The sequence below is a fragment of the Delphinus delphis genome, chromosome X (genome assembly GCF_949987515.2).
Source record: "Delphinus delphis chromosome X, mDelDel1.2, whole genome shotgun sequence".
NCBI lineage: Eukaryota > Metazoa > Chordata > Mammalia > Artiodactyla > Delphinidae > Delphinus > Delphinus delphis.
The window spans coordinates 109,268,512-109,288,464 of record NC_082704.1 but is presented as its reverse complement, the minus strand read 5'-3'; the positions used below and the strand labels follow the sequence as shown (position 1 = coordinate 109,288,464).

Here is a 19,953-nt window from a genome sequence, read left to right as displayed (position 1 = left end):
GCGGCCCCTCCCACCGCGGAGCACAGGCCCCGGATGCGCAGGCCCAGCGGCCACGGCTCACGAGCCCAGCCGCTCTGCGGCATGTGGGACCCTCCCGGACCGGGACACGAACCCGCGTCCCCTGCATCGGCAGGCGGACCCCCAACCACTGCGCCACCAGGGAAGCCCCATCCTCAATGCATTATTAATGACTGCAGAGCATTCTACTATATAAATCCCCTATTGTTGGGTATTTGATCTTCTATATCACTGGGATGTCCCCATCTTTTGTGCACATTCACAATTTATTAGAAATAATTTCTGGAAGTGGCACTGTATTTCTAGAGGTAGAGTATGCAGCATTTTAAAGTTTCTTGATCGTAACATATTTGCCAAGTTGTCCTCCGGGAAGAACCTAAAAAACAATGAGAGAACCACACCAAGACCTCAGGCAGGGGTAAACTACAACCAGGCCGGGCCAGTCAAGGGCTAAATCTGGTCATGCCCATGTCTATTTACATAAGAGCTCCTGCTGTTTTTTTCCCTACATAATGGCTACAGCTGACTTGAGTAGTTGCCACAGAGCCTAAAATATTTACTACCCAGCCCTTTATAAACAAAGTTCGCTGACTCATGGTCTTGAGTCCTCCAACAGAATGAGCAGCAAATGCGAACGCCCTGAGATTAGGAATCGGCTTAATGAATTCAAAGCACAAAGGAAAGACCTTGGTGTCTAGAATGTGGTGAACACCAAGGAAAGAGAAGGAAATGGGGAAGTAGGTTCGGGCCACATTAAGCAGGGCCTTACAGACTATCAAGAAGTTTGGATTTGGATTTGAAGCTAACCTTACTCGTTTTAGGCAGCGGCATCAATACCAATCTCCCAAACCTGTAAGTCCTTTTGGGCTTTTTCCTTTCTAATCTAACTTCCTTCCCTTCATATTTAATCCATCAATAAATTCTACTGATTTTATCTCTGAAATAAATCTCAAATCTGTCTATTTCTGTTTTCTCTGACACTGTCAGTACAAACCATTATCATCTAGTGCCATCTAACTGGTTTTCCTCCTTCCAAATTTTTCCTGTGCAATCCTTTCTCTTCATGGCAGCCAGAATAATTTTAAAACAGAAATCAGGCTTGGTCGTACCCCCACCTCACATTCTTCAATGGCTTCCCATCCCAGAATAAAACTCAAATTTCTCACAGTCTATGGAACATAAAGCAAACACTAATAAATGTTCCCTTGATTCTGACTTGGGAATATATTCAGTAAGTTATTCAAATATGATATCAATATTTGGTTTTAGACATATTTTAATCATGTTAATATCAGACTATTTCCTCTTTACTAAAAGAAGAATGAATATTCAATTTAAAAAAATGTCTTTTTATTATCTATTAATACACTTAGTTTCTCTCCTTTGACCTACTGATTTGATAACTCATATCAACAGACGTCCTAATATGCTTGTATTCCTAGGAAAATTCCATTGTTTTAATATAAGTCTGTATTTGATTTGTAAATTTTTAAAAGGATTTTTCTGTCTGTATTCATAAAGTGGCACAGTTTCCTTTTCTGCGTTAACTTTCATTTTCAGGGCTATGCTAACTTTATAAAACGGACTAGAAGGTGATACAATTTTTTCCTATGCTTTAGCACAATCTATTTCTTGAAAGTTTCCAAGATTTCTCCTACTGGAGCCTGGGGCCTGGCACTGTAGTGGTGGGGGGACCACTGTAGTGGTGGGGGGACCACAGTAGTGGTGGGATGTGTGTGGCGGTACGCGTTCTTTAATAACTTAAATTTCTCCCTTGCTATTGGTAAAGTCATAGTTTTTCTATTCCTTCCTAAATATCGTTTAGATTTTCTTAGAAAACCACATATTTCAGCAAGACTTCCATATCAGTACAGAGATATATTGAGTATACTATTATGTTTTTTAAATAAAATTTAAGGAAAATTTCAAGCGTATCTAAAAGTAGACTGAATAGTATAACAAACCCTCATGAACCCACCACTCAACTATAACAATTATCAACTCATGGCCAATCTTGCTTCATATACTCACTTCCCCCCACTCTCATAATTATTTTGAAGCAAATCCTAGACATTATATCATTTCATCTGTGAATATTTCAGTTATTATGATGTTTTAATCTCCTTCCTATCTGTGGTTATATACTGTTTTGCTTTCCTAATGTTGTGCATTTGCTTTTTTTATTTTTCCTGTTTTCTAATTCACTGATTTTGGAATTTAAATTTAAATCCTTTCTCTTGCTTTTTTTTTTTTTTTTTTTTTTTTTTTTGCGGTACACGGGCCTCTCACTGCTGTGGCCTCTCCCGCTGCGGAGCACAGGCTCCGGACGCGCAGGCTCAGCGGCCATGGCTCACGGGCCCAGCCGCTCCGCGGCATGTGGGATCTTCCTGGACCGGGGCATGAACCCGTGTCCCCTGCATCGGCAGGCGGACTCTCAACCACTGCGCCACCAGGGAAGCCCTCTCTTGCTTTTTATGGGTTTACTTTGTAGTTCTTTTTCTAGCTTCTTTCACTGAATCCTTAGTTCCTTTATTTGAATTCTCATTTATTAATAATTTTTTCTTTCAAGTATAATTCTGACAATATCATATAAGGTACTACTATATGCTAAGAACCATGCTTTACATGAAATTACTTCAGTTAACTCTCACCACAATGAGATAAGTAAATACTATTATCTACACTACAGATGAAGAAACTAAGGCTTAGAGAGAAGTTAAGGAACCTGCTGCCCAAGTTCCCACAGTTTGGAAGTGGAAATGGCTGTGATGTTGGTGGGAGCATAGACAGGCAATTCTATCTGGGGAAGGAGCATGTATATGTATGGTCAGTGGCTGACTTAGGTCAGAAGCCAGGAGGTGCTAAACCTTTTGATAAGACCCTGAAGGAAGACAGCTCGATAGAGGGTCCATAGCAGAGTTTCTGAACACTTTTTCTACACCATACGTTATATTTGTCTGGCGAAACCCAAACCTTGGTCAAACCCAATTATCAACCATCTTCATGACTCCATGATGGCTGAACCCTGCTGGAGAAAAATAAACTGCTATAATAAAAGCTTAAAATTAACATGTTCTTAACCAATTCCTTCAGATACAGTTTTTTTGTATGAATCAATTTTTCAGATACTAAAGGATTTAATATCTAAGGATTTCCATTTAAGTACAGGAGAATTATTCTGTAGCACACATCCATCAGTAGATAATGTTATAAAGTGCTATGGTTCTAAGGTTTTAAATCAGAGATGGGAAATAAGTTTTATGATCATCAACCTGAACCAAATGGTAGTGGCTTCCTAGAGCGCTGAGAGGGGTTGCTTCTAAGGCCGTGTGTCAATGGAAAGCATGCTCTATTCCACTCACAATATCTCCCCTGAGCATGACGAGAGGGCAAGGGGGCAGCACCACCGATGTCCCAGCTGGAATCTTGCAGTAAGCAGCAATACACCCTAGGTGGTATTGCTGGTCACTGTATTCACGCATTTTTTTTCCTGCTTAGCCTGAACTTTTTTTTTTAATAATTTTTTTCTCTCTTTCTATTTATTTATCTATTTTTGGTTGTGCTGGGTCTTCGTTGCTGCATGCAGGCTTTCTCTGGTTGCAGCGAGTGGGGGCTACTCTTCATTACAGTGTCTGGGCTTCTCATTGTGGTGGCATCTCTTGTTGCGGACCATGGGCTCTAGGCACGCAGGCTTCAGTAGTTGTGGAATGTGGGCTTCAGTAGTTGTGGCTCATGGGCTCTAGAGTGCAGGCTCAGTAGTTGTGGCGCATGGGCTTAGTTGCTCCGCAGCATGTGGGATCTTCCCGGCCCAGGGCTCGAACCCGTGTCCCCTGCACTGGTAGGTGGATTCTTAACCACTGCGCCACCAGGGAAGCCCTGGAGTTCTTTTTGCTTAGTCATTTTTGTCTAAAATGGTTAAATTAAGAGACTCATTTAAGTACAGGAGTTACAACGTTCAATACACCAGTATTTCAGGTTGACTCAATAAACCATTCATACTTCAAGAGAACTTACATGAATTTTCTTTCTTTCCAATTATGGTTTAGATCAGTCAAATTGAACAAATGGGTATTGTGATAAGTAGACTACAGCAGAGGAGAAGCAAATTTGGATCAGAGGGATCATATGAGTTAGGCAAGCCACGATTTTTTTAAAAAAGGGGGTATTTTTTTTTAAAGCTCTTAGGGGTGGAGAAAAGGGACACTAGAAATAAAAAATAGCCCTGAAAGAGGGCCAAAAATGTAGTAAAGGAAAACTTACATGCTTGGAAATTTTGCCTATTATACACACACTCTATTTAATGTGACCATGCAGTGTTAATTATAATGCTATTTATTCTCGGAAATATTTTCCTAAGTGGTATATACTTAAATCTACTAGAGCATATCTTCTCTAGTAGATTTAAGTATATGCTCTAAGTGCTAAAATATACTCTCAGCTAATGAGAGTTAGATAAACAGACAATACTCTAAACAATTAGTCAGTGTCATTAATGTAACACTCCACAAATGTTCCCTGCCAACGAGCAAGCACTCTACCGTACTTTCCTGTTTTGAGTGGGTTCTTCGCTGTCTATTGTCTACTCCTCTAGGGTTTCTCTTTTTTAAAAAAATTTATTTATTAATTTTATTTATTTTTGGCTGCCTTGGGTCTTTGCTGCTGCACACGGGCTTTCTCTAGTTGTGGCGAGCAGGGGCTACTCTTCGTTGTGGTGAGCGGGCTTCTCGTTGCGGTGGCTTCTCTTGTTGTGGAGCACAGGCTGTAGGTGCGCGGGCTTCAGTAGTTGGAGCACACAGGCTCAGTAGTTGCGACACACAGGCCTTAGAGCATGCGGGCTTCAGGAGTTGCGGCACGTGGGCTCAGTAGTTGCAGCACGCGGGCTCTAGAGCGCAGGCTCAGTAGTTGTGGCGCACGGGCTTAGCTGCTCCACGGCATGTGGGATCTTCCCAGACCAGGGATCGAACCCATGCCCCCTGCATTGGCAGGCGGATTCTTAACCAGTGCGCTACCAGGGAAGTCCAGGGCTTCTCTTTCTGTAGTTTATTTTGTGTTTAACCCATGATAACTGAAAGAGTTATGCAAGTGTATGCCGGACTCACAGCTATGAGTATCATTTTGGATGTTCAAATGCAAGTTTTAAGGGAGCTTGAGGGAACCTTCAAAGAAATGGAGGAAACCAGCAGAGAACAGGGAACTGGTGAAATTCCCTGGATATTGTGAAGGCCGTCATACAAATCACTGCTGCCTTAGGGTTACTATATGAACAGTAGCTACGGCATGCATAGAAGTTGGAAGAAACTACCGCTAAAGGCCCATGAGGAGATTTGAAAAGAACGGGGCACTGCTGGTGTACTCCTGCCTGTGACCTTTACAGGGGTGCTGCTCTTTAACTTGGCATCCAAAGTCATCTACAGTCATCTCCATTTTATCTTTTTAAACCATTTTTACCACTACTACTTTTAACAAGCTTTCTCCAATTCTTTTTTTTAATTAATTAATTAATTGTTTATTTTTTGGCTGCATTGTGTCTTTGTCGCTGCGTGCAGCTGTCTCTAGTTGCAGCGAGCAGGGGCTACTCTTTATTGCGGTGCGCGGGCTTCTCATTGTGGTGGCTTCTCTTGTTGCGGAGCTCAGGCTCTAGGCGCGTGGGCTTCACTAGTTGTGGCTCACGGGCTCTAGAGCACAGGCTCAGTAGTTGTGGTGCACGGGCTTAGTTGCTCTGTGGCATGTGGGATCTTCCCGGACCAGGGCTTGAACCCGTGTCCCCTGCATTGGCAGGTGGATTCTTAACCACTGTGCCACCAGGGAAGCCCATGTTTTCTCCAATTCTTAACAATCATGCATGTGACTCTGATACAAGAGCTACAAAGACTGTGTTGATAAATATAGTGTTTAGGACTGTAGTAATATAATATTCACAAAGTTAATGTTATGAGTGATTAATGTATGCATGGTTATTAGAAATAAACAATAAGGGGAACAGAAGGCTCAAAGGACCAAATTAAGAGAAAGTCAGTTCACAGTTTTGTCTGAGGCCAGGCCTACTGTCAGCCAGAAAATTACTGGATACCACCCTAGTTCCTAAGAGGAACTAGGTGAATAGTCTGAGAGAGCAAGATCAGCATCTGGGAGGAAGAGGACAGGAAAATTAACACTTACTGGGCTCTTCCTTTGTGCTAGGTACTTATTTATCTCCTTTAATTCTCAAGCCTCAGAAGAACCTTTGCCTGCTACTGTAAGAACCATTAAGAGAATTATTTCCCCACTAAGCAAGAAACTGCTTTAATGATTCTTGGATGATTATGGAGACCTAAAGAGCCCAGACTCCCTACTTCCTCTGCATGGATCATCAGAGCATGGAGTCCTCTGGCCAGCTGAGAAAGGATAGAAAATTCTGGAGTCCAGGAAGGTATCTTGGCTTAAGGGGCTATACAGCACCCTACCTTCTGCTATGAAGGCAGTCTCTCTCCCAGCCCTACTGGAATAACGGATAAAAATAATCAAGTCTCTCCAGCAGGGAAGGGAGAAAACAAAATACACTGGCTGGAGCAAGTTAACTGGTGAGAAATTCAACTAACTGTGCATAAATATGAATTAACACGCAACCATTCCTGGGGAGGGAGATGGTGGAAGGTGATGACTACCTGTTATATTCTGGTATGGATCAATTTAATTAGATAAATTTCGTATGCTTCATGAGTGGAAGAAATAAAAATTTTACTTCAGGTGCATAAAGACAAGAAAGGATTGAGCCTTCAGAAAGCCAGAAGAAAGGAAAACAGTATTAAATTCTAGAAGATGAAAGAAAAGTAGATCTAGGATATAGGAAGGAGGCAGATCGGAGGGCAAAGAACAAAGGGAAGAGAGGAAAACATGAGGTGTGAAGAAGGGAGAAAAATCCAGACAGAATGAAATGGCTCTACCACAAATAGAAACCAGGAGACATGCTCAAGAGAAATCACAGGGGCAGCTCCATATGTCAAGAAGGTCTGAGTGAAGATTAAAGGGTCAAGTAATGATGCAAGGCTTGTATAACAAAAAAGTAGCAGTACCCAGTGTTCTCGATACCCTTTCAGCTCTGTTCATTGTTCCCTCTGGTATTTATATGATAGCTAATAACCTTATACTATTTTCTCCTGACTCAACAATTTCAGATATCACCTTTAGACATCCTATTACAGCTGACGTGACACTCATATCACACATTTCGGTTAAATCAATATTGAGTCTTTACAAATATTATGACTATGTAAACACTGTTCACTGCTTGAAGTAATATACTCTAGTTACATTTCTTGTATGCAACGTTTCTATTTTTGTTAAATTTATAGTTGCTTTGTTTTAAAACTTGCTTTCTTTTCTTTGCACCTATCTCAAATTCTTCTCACTTTGCCTCTCAAGTGGATTTTCAATACTCAAACCTACTGGACAATTCATAACTTCTTTTTTTCCCCTGAAGACAGCCCTCCTGGAAACATCTGTCTGCTTCAATCTGGACTGAGTACTCTCTAAGCCTACTGAATGAACTAGTCTTCTGAAGCATCCTTTATTCATCATAACGGGAAGGAACTTTCTTCACTGTGCTTGTACATGTTGGGTCTTCTGCTGCCTGAATCTCATGTCTTTCCTTTAGTTAATAACCTTCTACTGTTGGCAGAAGAAGGTATTCTTCTTCCAAAGAATAGGTACATGTCTGAAAATACCTTCATTGAAAATCATTTTCACTAAGCATTTCAAAGGCACTGCTCCTTGACTTTTAACTTTCAATGTTGAAATATCGTATATTATTCTTATACCCAGGCCTTTATTTTATAAATTTCTTTATTTTTCATTTTTGGCTGCGTTGGGTTTTTGTTGCTGTGCTTGGGCTCTCTAGTTGCGGTGAGTGGGGGCTACTCTTTGTTGCAGTGCACGGGCTTCTCACTGCGGTGGCTTCTCTTGATGCGGAGCATAGGCTCTAGGCACGTGGGCTTCAGTAGTTGTGGTACAAGGGCTCAGTAGTTGCAGCGCGTGGGCTCTAGAGCGCAGGCTCGGTAGTTGGGGCGCACGGGCTTAGTTGCTCCGTGGCATATGGTATCTTCCCGGACCAGGGATCAAACCTGTGTGCCCTGCATTGGCAGGCGGATTCTTAACCACTGCGCCACCAGGGAAGTCCCCCAGCCTTTATATATGGTATGAAAAAAATTTCTAAAAGCTTGTCTTAGTCTGTTTGGGCTGCTATAACAGAATACCATAGACTGAGTTGCTTACAACAAACAGAAATTTATTTCTCACAATTCTATAGCCTGGGAAGTGCAAGTCCAAGTCGCCAGCAGATTCTGTGTCTGGCGAGGATCTGTTTCCTTGTTCGTAGATAGCCATCTTCTTGCTGTGTCTTCACAGGGCAGAAGGGGTGAGGGAGCTCTCTGGGGTCCATTTTATAAGGGCACTAATCCCATTTATGAGGGCTCTGCCCTTCTGACCCAACCACCTCCCAAAGGCCCCACTTTTAAACTTCATCACATTGGAGCTTGGGCTTCAACATACAAATTTTGAGGGAACACATCCAGCCCACAGCAAAACTTTTAGGATCTTCTCTTTATCCCTGGTGTTTTGATATTTCATAATAACGATCCTTCTTGAGTAGGGTGGTTCTTCTTCTTTTTATTTTATTTTATTTTTTTGGTCATTATTAACAGGCTTTCAGTAGGCTGTTTTAATCCGGAGACTCGTGGTCCTCATGTTGGGGGAAAAAAATTTTTTTTTTGGCATTTTAGTATTCTGCCTAATCTAAGAGCACGATTAGCACTGTACCATTAAGAAAGAGAAAGTGCTGCCAATTAAAATGTGTCACACCTTTGATTATAACAAACATTCTGATTTCAGAGATATTAAGATGTTGGGGGGGAAAACATGTATCTTATGGTATTTCTTTCCTAATTTCTTCCCCTCCATTTCCCCACTGTCTCTTTCTGGAATTCCTATTAGGTAAATGTTAAATTGCTTCTCTTTCTTTTTCTCTCCTACTTTCTATTTGTCCTGTTCTATTTTGGGGAAAGTTTCCTCCATTTTAGCTTCTAAATATTCTACTAAAATATAAAATATTACTATCACATTTTTAATTTCTAACAGTTTCTTCTTTTTCTGTTTTTAAAAAAATAGCATACTGGGCTTCCCTGGTGGCACAGAGGTTAAGAATCCGCCTGCCAATTCAGGGGATACGGGTTCGGGCCCTGGTCCGGGAAGATCCCATGTGCCGCAGAGCAACTAAGCCCGTGCGCCGCAACTACTGAGCCTGCGCTCTAGAGCCCGCGAGTCACAACAGCTGAGCCCACGTGCCACAACTACTGAAGCCTGCATGCCTAGGGCCCGTGCTCCGCAACAAGAGAAGCCATCGCAATGAGAAGCCCGTGCACTGCAACAAGGAGTAGCCCCTGCTTGCCGCAACTAGAGAAAGCCTGCACGCATCAATGAAGACCCAATGCGGCCAAAAATAAATAAATAAATAAAAGTAGATTTAAAAAACAGCATTCTACTCTTGTTTTAGGAAATCAATTTCATCTCTTAGCACTCAAAGGATATTAATTTATTTTTTCTTTTTCCTTTTTCCTGCATTGTCCGTTTCCCCCAAGATCTTATTCTTTCATGTTGGAATCCTTTCTCAAGTGTCTGGTGATATTTGGCTTTTAACTCATTTTAAGAGTGATGCACTAAGAAGTGGACCAGATGTTCTGGAGCTTGTCAACTGGTAGGCTTTCTTGTAGGTTAAATGGTCAAGTAGCCAGCCTTTACACTGAAGATCTCCCAAATATCAGTATCTCAAGGTCTTTTATCAGGTATCATTCAGTTTCTTCAGGAAAGACGACTCCACTCTCCTGTCTGGAGGATATGGTCTTGGTTGGTGAAATGGGGAGGGGAAGGGGATCATAACACCATTGAGGAGTAGGCTTTCCCTTGATCTCCCTGTTTCCAGCCCAGTGTCTCACCCCACTTCCTACTATGCCTGGGGTTCCCCATGTATGGAGCCTCTCTGGTTCATTTTTCTCTATAAAATACTTTGTCTCTTCCAGGGGTAGGAGAGGGGTTAGAGTAAAGGCTTTTCATATCGACATTCAACCAACCTCTATTTTCAGCCTGGGCCATACCTCCACTTTCCACAATACTTAGTGACCTCATTCTTGAGCTCTTCTGGGTCTTTGGGGCCCTGAATAAGGCTTGCTTCTTGATGATATACTCCTCACCAGCACTTAGGTCCTATAACTTCATCTTGTTATGACTCTTTTATCTGCTTTTCATATTTATACATTGTGGTTCAAATAACAGAAGTGTTCTAATTACAAAGACCGTGTTTCCGTTTCGTATTGTCCTTGTTGTTTTGGGTGATAATTTCCCAGAGGACAAGAGGACAAAAACAGCTTTATTTTGCCATTTTAAAACTGCAAGTTTCCCTTATGTGTTTCTGTGTCTCTAACAAGTTAGCAGAGTTCTTGGCACCAAACAGACATTCATTAACTACTTCGTTAATGAATGATTAGATGTAGTCAGAGTACAGACTAAGCTGCTCTAACAAAAAGGCCCCAAAATGCAAAGTCTCGAGCAAGGTAAGTGCCTATTTTTCTCTCTTGGAGCAGTCCATAGGCACGAGGCTAGGTTAGAGTGAAGAGGTGTCGCTAGATCCTTAGGTCACTAAGGATCCAGGTTTCTTCTCTCTTGTTATTCTCTATCTGCCCTATAGTCTTGTTGAGGCCAAAACTGGCTAATCATCACACTCTGCATTCTAGCCCATAGAAAAGGGGTCAATCAACCTACAAGAAAGCCTACCAGTCGACGACCTCCATACATACAGTTAGCATCTCACAGTTCCTATGGGCCAGGAATCTGGGCCAACAAACATGTGAGCTTGGAAGCAGATCCTTCTCCAGTCAAGGTACAGATGAGACTCTAGCCCTGGCAAACTCCTTGACTGTAGTCTGTGAGAGACTCTGAACCAAAGAAAGCCGTGCCCAGATTCCTGGCCCACAGAACCGGTGAGATAATAAATGTATGTTGTTTTAAGCTACTAAGCTTGGGGTAATTTGTTATGCATAAAATAACTGCTGCGACATCTCAACTTTCACTATTTAAGTGATCAGTAATTGACAAAAACTTTTAACTGTACATTAGAGGCAAATACAATTTAAAAGTATAAGGCTAATACATATTTGACCATCTTTTGGATTTAATACCATTAAAGAAATATTAGGTTTTCATCTTATACTCAATTCCTATAATGTGGAATGATCTCAACAACTTTACCCACGTAGTATCTTAGCCCTGCACCTTTTCAACCTACCTCTAGAATGCAGTTCACTTCCAGATGTAAATGTTGCTAATGCTGTGAGTACTCAGAGGGAAAGTATGAGCCATGTACGCAGAATACCACAATGGAAAATTATTTGATTTTAGACTTCAGAGAATAAAAAATTTAGAGGTTTTCCTTCCAAAGGAATTGTTGCAAAAATAAAAAAGGTGGCTGATGGCAAAAAAAATCAATATTAATACTTACTGATTGTTTTTACATTTGCTTAAATGCTAATAAACATATACTATAGACCAATGAAGTAAAATAACCCAAATGGTTTGGGAGATGCAGAAATCTAGACCAAATCTGAAGGCAGCCTTGGGCACTAGGCCCCATGATAGCCAAGACTTAATTCACATGTTCCTTTAATTAACAAGCACTGATGGAATACCTACTGGGTACTGGGAGCCAGATACGTGGATGTAAAAACAAGGAGTAAGTCAGACATGGTCACTGCCTCATGTAGCTCACAGTTTAGTAGGAAATACAGACAAGTAAATAAGCAATGGAATCTAGTGTGGTGTTGTCATGTAGCATACACATAGGCTGCTAGGGCAGCACAAAGGAAAAATACTCAATTCAAGGTGGAAATGAAAGTGGTAGCTGTGTCAGGAAGACACCTCAGTTGAAGTGATAGCAAAACTTGGACCTAAAGGATGACCAGGACTTCATTGGAGGGGGGTGGTAATGGAAAATAATTCTGGGAGAGGGACTATCACCTATGAAGGCTCAGGAGTAAAAGAGAACCGGAAACATACGACTGATTAGACTTTCAGTAGAGGGTAGAAGTGTGCAAAGGTTTTATTACGCAGGGTTTGTCACACTGCAGAGTTTGGACTTTATTTAAAGGAAGCAAAAAACTTATGAAGGGTTTTGAGAAGAAGAGTACAATGATCCCACTCTTTCATAACTGATGTTAAAAAGCACATAGAGGGCTTCCCTGGTGGCACAGTGGTTGAGAGTCTGCCTGCCGATGCAGGGGACACGGGTTCGTGCCCTGGTCTGGGAAGATCCCACATGCCACGGAGCAGCTGGGCCCGTGAGCCATGGCCGCTGAGCCTGCGCGTCCGGAGCCTGTGCTCCGCAACGGGAGAGGCCACAGCAGTGAGAGGCCCGCGTACCGCAAAAAAAAAAAAAAAAAAGCACATAGAAACATCTAATTTTTTTTACATACTAGCAATAACTAAATGGAAGACACAACAGAAAAGAATTCCCACTTACAATAGAACAAAAACTATAAAATGTCTATGAATTATCTTAATAAGAAATGTACAAAACCATATTAAGAAACCATAAAATTTTGATAAAGGATATAAAAGAATATCAGAATAAATGAATGTTCTTGGAAGTGAAGACCCAATATTTATTAAAATAATTTTCCTCATGTTAATTTATAAATTTAATGCTATTTGCATAAAAGTCTCAATAAAATTTTCAGGAGTGTTTGATAAACTGATTCTAAAGTTCATCTAGTAGATGTATAAGACTACAATTTTGAAAGGTAAAAAAGACAGGAAGGCTTGCCTTGCCACATATAAAAAACATATAATAAAAGTACAGTAATTGAAAAGGTACGTAAAGTCAAAACATTCAGGGATGTTGTGGGTTGAACTGTGTCCTCCAAAAAGGTATGTTCAAGTTCTAATCCTCGGTACCTGTGAATGTGATCTTACTTGAAAATAGGGTCTTTGCAGGTGTGATAAGGTTAAGATGAAGCCATACTGGAATCAGGTGGGCCCTAATCCAATGACTGGTGTCCTTATAAGAAGAGGGAAATTTGGACACAGACCCACAGGGAGAATGCCATGTGACAATGGAGGCAGAGATTGGAGTGATGTCTACAAGCCAAGGAATGCCAAGGACTGCCAGCAGACAACAGAAGCTGGAACAGGCAAGGAAGGATCCTCCCCCAGAACTTTCAGAGAGAACATGGATCTGTCGACACCTTGATTTCAAACTTCTAGTCTTACAAACTGAGAGAATAAATTTCTGTTATTTAAGCCACCCACTTGTGGTACTTCATTAGGGCAGTCCTAGGAAACTAATACTAGGGGTATATGGCTATTTTACATCTGGTAAAAGAGGGATCTCAAATGAGTGGGAATGAATGGGTTTTATTTATTCAGTAAGAAGAGATTAGGACAACCCATTTGGAAAGAAAAGTTATATTTCTGCATCGTAACAGGTACTAAAATTCCAAGTAGACCACAAATCTAAATGCAAAAAACAAAACCATAAAAGTGGTAGATGAAAATGTGAGAGGATATTTTTATAAACTTGATTCAAGGAAGGATTTTCTAACTAAAACATGAAACCCAGAAGCCAGAACTGACCATTTAAAAATGAAAACTTCTGTACACATACAGTGAAAGACAACATAATCACTGTTAAAAAAAAAAGTAGGGGGAAAACATTTGCAAGATATATTATAGACATGGAGTTAACATCCAGAATATATACAGAGATCATATAGACCATAATGAGACAGTAAGTAACCCAAAAGAAAATTGGGCAAATACAAAAATACAAAGGCCAATAATGCATGGACACTTCACTAATAATCAAATGAGATACAAACTGAAAAGAGAAAGTATGATTTATTTAGTGTGGCTCAAATTAAAAATAATTTCTGATAATATCTAGTGTTGAATAGGGTATGGTCAAACAAACACTCACATATAGTGAAGTTTTTACAACTTTTTGGTTTGGAGGGCAATCTGGCAATGCTTATTGAGATTTAAATGTTCATATCCTTTGTTCCAGCACATCCTTTTCTAAGACTATGTCCTACTGAAACACAAGTTCACAAAAATAAATGGGGGAAAATTACATTAAGTACAGGACATGCACAAAACAGAATACTATGAAACCATTTAAAATAAGGCAGATCTACAAGTATTGGCATAAAAAGATGTTCAAGACATATTAAGTGAAAAAAGCAAGTGGCAGAGTATATATATTTTGTAAATATCAATAATAATTGTCTTATATACAGAAGAAAATGATGATAATAACTGAGCTGCTAACAATGGTTTTCTTGCAAGAGGAGACAATTTATTAATTCATTTACTTAATATTTAATGAGTGTCTATTACGTGCCAGGCACTGGTCTAGGTGCTGGGGATTCAGGACTGAACCAAAAACACAAGATGAGGAAATGGTGAGCAATCATTTTCGACATTAAGTATCTCCAAAAAATAATGACCTTTATACTTATTTCACTAATAAATCTATGGTTAGTTTGCTTTTTTTTTAAGTTTTGTTTTTAAATGAAAAACCTTCAACAATGTAAAGTAGTTTGTCTTGTCCTTCTCTTAAAATCAGTCTCATCAAACAGTTTTTAAAAATGTCACTGGCACATTCAAGAATGTGTTTTGGTAAAATTAATGTGAAAGCATCAACAAGTTTCTAACACTGTAAAATCATTACTTTGTTCAGTTTAAAAATAAGAATACTTAAATTTTATGGTATCTGATTTATCTGTATCCCTTATGATACAATATTTTACTTACAGTTTGTGGATTAATCTCCTCCTCTCCCATAGGTTCATCCATAATTTGCTGTCCATTCTGTGAAAAGTATAGCAAGTAGAAAGTTACCAAAACAGATCTCACATCAGTTTAAGTCAAATGAAGACAGGTAAAACAAAACCGTATAGGAATATTTTCACCCCTAAAGGGTTCTAATGAAGTACAGAACCACCATTTAAGTATGCAGTTGCCAATTTGCAACAGGTTGTGCTTCAAAAGTTAATGTGTAAATTGATTATTTAAAACTATAAAAATATTTTTTCCATGGAAATGATATAATAAATGATGGTTACCTTTCCAGGTAAGCTCTTGAGTTTAATAGTTAAATGCACTACAGTGGTCTTATTTAAACCTCACCAAACATTGTTTACAATACATTCTGTGTCAAAACACATTCTAAATTCCAACTCCATTGAAAATCAGGGCAAATGATTAATTATTTGGGGGAAAATTAAGCTAGGTCTCTACATCAAAGAGATTCCAGATGGATTAAACGTTTAAATGTCAAAAAGTAAAATTATACAAGTATTAGAAGAAAATATAGGTGAGTGCTACTTATGAGGTAAGGAGGCAGAAATCATAAAGGAAAGAAAAATGACATTTGAATCCATAAAAGTTTAAAACGTCTTCTGCCGGACATTAAAAAGATAAAGACAAATTGATTACAAAAAAATAAAAGCAACATATGACAAAGGGTTGGTATCCTCAATACATAAAGAACTTCATTTTACAAACCTGTAAGAAAAAACAATGAACCTCAACAGAAATGAGCAATAAGGGAAAAAAAGAGTTCAGCCTTAATGCTAATCAAAGAAATGCATTTAACCAAAAGATACCTTTGCCTTTCAAATTGCTAACGATTTACAGAAAAAAGAATACCCAGTGCTAATACGGATATGGGGAAAAGAGCACTCTGGATATACTGCTGGAGAAAGTGTAAATCAGCACAACCCTTCAAGAAGGCAATCTAAGTCTGTATTTAAAAAACAAAAAGAGACACATAAAACTTTGAAATGTCCCATCATTTCAACTTTAAAAAAAAAAAAGACAAGTGTGCAAAGATATACATATAAGAATGCTCACCATAACTTTTTCCAAAAAGAACTCCAAATTGTAAACCTAAATTCCTAACAATAGAGAACTAGTTAAATATATCATGGTACATCCATATAATGGAATACTATGCAGTCACTAAAAATGATGATAAAGATGTAAATTTATTGACATGGAAAGACAGTCACATGTAATAAGTGAAAAAAGCAGTTTACAAAACAATATGAATTGTAATGATCCCATTTTAAATAAATATATACATGTTTTAATGTATATATTTGTATGGGAAAAACTCTGGAAGGATATACACCAAAATGTTAACAGTGGCTATCTCTGAGTGGTAGAATTTTAGACAATTTAAATTGTTTGTTTTGCTTATTTGGATTTTCTAATGTGTCTACAATGTCTATGATGAATATGTATTATTTGTGTAATTAAAAACAAAACAAAACCAAAAGTCAGGTATACGTAATGTCTTCTCTAGTTCCCTCACTGGGAAAAGGAGTAAATGCCCCTGACCACTTGTTAATTCAACAAATGTACAAGGATCTAAGCTAACCATCTTTGGAGAATTATCAACTGGGAAATAAAAGGTAGCCCACCCATTACCCCACATCGCACATGAGACAGCTGCTCTGAACTTGAACTCCTCTCTCTACTCTCCCTATCTCTATTTATTCACCCAACCATTCATCCATCCATTTCATTTCATTCATGCTATGTTCTAGGCACCAAGCTGGAGATGAAAGGTTAATGAAACATACCCCTATCCTAAAGATCCATCTTACAGGACCTCACAGGTCTACTGACCCTTAAAAAGGGTAACTTTCATTTTCAAACACTCAGAGTATGTTCCTAGGTTAGGGAATGCCCACACAATATTACAAAGCACAGAAATGGTGCCAAAATGCAGAAAAGGGGGAGGCAGGTATAAAATCTTTATTTTCCAAAGACACTTTCAGAGGCTATGTATTGCCCACTTCTTTGGTAAGGACTCAAATAACTCCAGGATACATCCTCTTAAAAGCCACAACCATTTATTCAACTGAACACTGATGATTTTTATCCAAACATTCCAGACAAACCTTAAACTAGCTCTTAAGAACATTGGTTTTGGAGTCAGACACCTAGATTCAAATTTCTGCTCTTACACTAATTATGAAGCCTTGAACAAGTTATTTAAACTATCTAAGCTCTACTTTCTTCATATGGAAAGTGGAGATTGAAAAGTCTTCAGAGAGTTGTGAAGACTAAATGAGAATAATGACATAAGACCTGTCACATAGTAAACAATCAAAGTTAGCTATTTTAATTATAGCCAAAATTCAATCACTCCCTCTGTGGCCCACCAATCTGCTACTTCTCCTGCATTTGCTCTTAGTAAATGGTATCATCATTAATCTAGTAGCCCAACGTAGATTTTCTCGTTAATTATACACAGTGTTCTCTTCCGACTGACACAGATCTACTCAATGGCTCCCCATTATTTGGCTTTTAGAACCCTTGGTTTAACTTGAGCTACATTTATATTTTCCATGGGAATATAATTTGAGAATCATCTGCTCCTTGTAATTTTCAACGCAAAGTAACAATCACAGCTTATAACTTACTTTTTGGTGTGGTAGAAACAGCACTAAAATCAGAATTGGTAGACCAGGGGTAGAGTCCTAGGTCTGCCACTTAAAAGCTTTATGATTTGGGGCAATTCAGACTTTCTCCTAACCTATTACTTGATCTGTTCAAAATGGGGATACCTGCCCTGTCTACTCAAAGGGTTGTTGTTAAGCTCAAAACTGAGATAACTCATAAGAAAATACATTATAAACTGTAAGAAGCTGTACCAACGCAAATTACTATTATTAAGGTAAGGTAGCTTCATGAGGATAAAATAATACTGCATAAAGACCTTTTGATCTTAGAATCAGAAAAAGTTTAGAATTGGTAAGGGATCTTGAAAGTTTTCTGTTCCAAATATACAAATATACTCATATCATATGCTTAAGTTCTTTCTATCCCATTCTCACCTATATTTGAACACTATCAGGACAAGAAAGAAGTATCTCACCAGGCAGCTTACTATACTAACTCAGAAAAAGCACTGGCTGCTCGATAATGCTCTTCTTCATACAGTAACTTTCCTCAAATGCAAATTTCCTTTAAGAGGATTACTAATACATGATGACTAACTTGCCTGTACTCTATCTACAAAGTCACAGAAGTAAATCTACAGCTATGACTATAAACTACCCCAAGTCTGTTCTTTCCTAGATAACTCGAGGTCCTTCAAACACTCCTTTTAGAAGATGAGACCACTTTCTTCTCTGAGCATGCATCCAATTCATCTGAAAGGGTAGTAAAGAGAATTGTGTGCAATTAACATTGCAACCTTGATATGACCAATGCAGAGTAAAGTAAAGGGCACATCACCTCCCTTGCCCTACATAATAAACTTATATTAATGCAGTTCACATATGCATTATTTTTGGAAGGTCCACAACACATTGCTCGGTCATATTATTTTTTTCCCTGTTTTCTGTCTGTTATTTCCTTGTTTTCTTCACTTACACTGCAACTAAGCCTTCTATCCTCTATTCCGTACTTAGTCTCATGAATAAAGCCTTACTTTAAATTTTTGATTCATCTTTTTCCAGTTCTGATTCATTGCTACAACCTCTACAGATTAGATTCCAAATCTGCCAATCAGCTACTTCACTATTTTCAGCTTCATGTAATCCATAAATTGTACAACGTATTTTCTTTTCTGAACTTTTCACCCAGCTAATTAATAGCGATATACTAACAAAACAATCTAAGAAAAAAATTAAGTGAAACATCTAAAGGTATTTTATGCTCTACTTTTCGCAAAAACAACTACTTCCTTTCTGAGTTTACCAAAGATTTAAAATTTTGAACAATTTAATTTTTAAAGCAGGAAAATATAAAAGCTAATGTTATCCTACATACCAGTGAAGCTTTACCAAAACCGACCCAAAAAAGCACCTTTATTTCAACAAACCTTTTGTATCACTTTGCCAAAACAAGGATTCAAATGCTATCTAATAGAAATGAGTATAAAGTTACCTAGGCAGCTAAGAATTTTCACTTTTGAAAAAGGACTCTCGGCTTCACTAGAGATTAGGTTACATGGACCACCAGTCTGACTCAATATTGTAATACTTATAGTTCCAAAAGTTCAAGGAATAATACCAATTAAACAAGAAAATTTATTTCTCTAATTTTAAGAAACAAATAGAAAAAAACATGTGGTCTGAATCTGGCTAGTACCAGGTTTAAACCCCAGTTCTGTCACTTACTACTGTAGTTACCTGACCTTGGGTAAGTTACTTAACATTTTGAGCCTCAGTTTCTTCATTTGTAAGATGCATATAATATCTACTTCACAGGGATGCTGTAATTAAAAGGACCCACCAAGGGACAGTAGATGCTCAGTAAATGCTACCTCCTGTCCCCTCTTTGGCCTCAATTGACTGTGTAACATTTACATTTCTACAGTTAGCTTCCAAAGTGTAATGCAATAAAGAAGTACAAGAGAGTGTTGAGATACCTGTTTCACCACTTACTACAGCCAATTTCCTGTCAAGCAGGGTAGAAGAGATCATTCATATGTGTGATATATTTTTATACAATGTGGCTATAGAGTACAAATGCAAAAGAATAGTTTAAACGTGAGGCAAATGTATTTATCCTCTCTCATCCCACCATAATGCCTTCCAGCCAAAAAATCGCAGATCTTGGCAGACTGTACATATGCAAATATTATGTGAAATACTAGAAAAGGTTAGGAAATGCTAATCAAGCTTTACTCTGGTAGTCTGAAATGTGTAAAAGTCAAAAATTAGAATAACGTACAATATGGGCCTTATCAGAACAAATCAGAAAAAGGAGACTGTTAGCTTGAGTTTCAGCAGGTATTGTTTTCAACATTAACTTCTAATGTTGTGGTATAAAATTATCACTTAAGATAATTTTCCTGCTCTTAAGGCAATAAACAATTCAAGTCAGTAATTCTGA

At 38.7% G+C, this 19,953-nt stretch overlaps 1 protein-coding gene across 2 annotated transcripts in view; it reads right to left on the bottom strand.

Moving 5' to 3' along the window:
• RPS6KA3 (ribosomal protein S6 kinase A3) overlaps nucleotides 1-19,953 on the bottom strand; it is a 110,202-nt gene that overhangs the window by 65,913 nt on the left and 24,336 nt on the right. For both annotated transcript variants that reach the window (XM_060002221.1, XM_060002222.1), the window contains exon 2: nucleotides 14,851-14,907. In XM_060002221.1, the coding sequence (XP_059858204.1) occupies nucleotides 14,851-14,907 (57 nt within the window). The remainder of the gene's footprint in view (nucleotides 1-14,850; nucleotides 14,908-19,953) is intronic.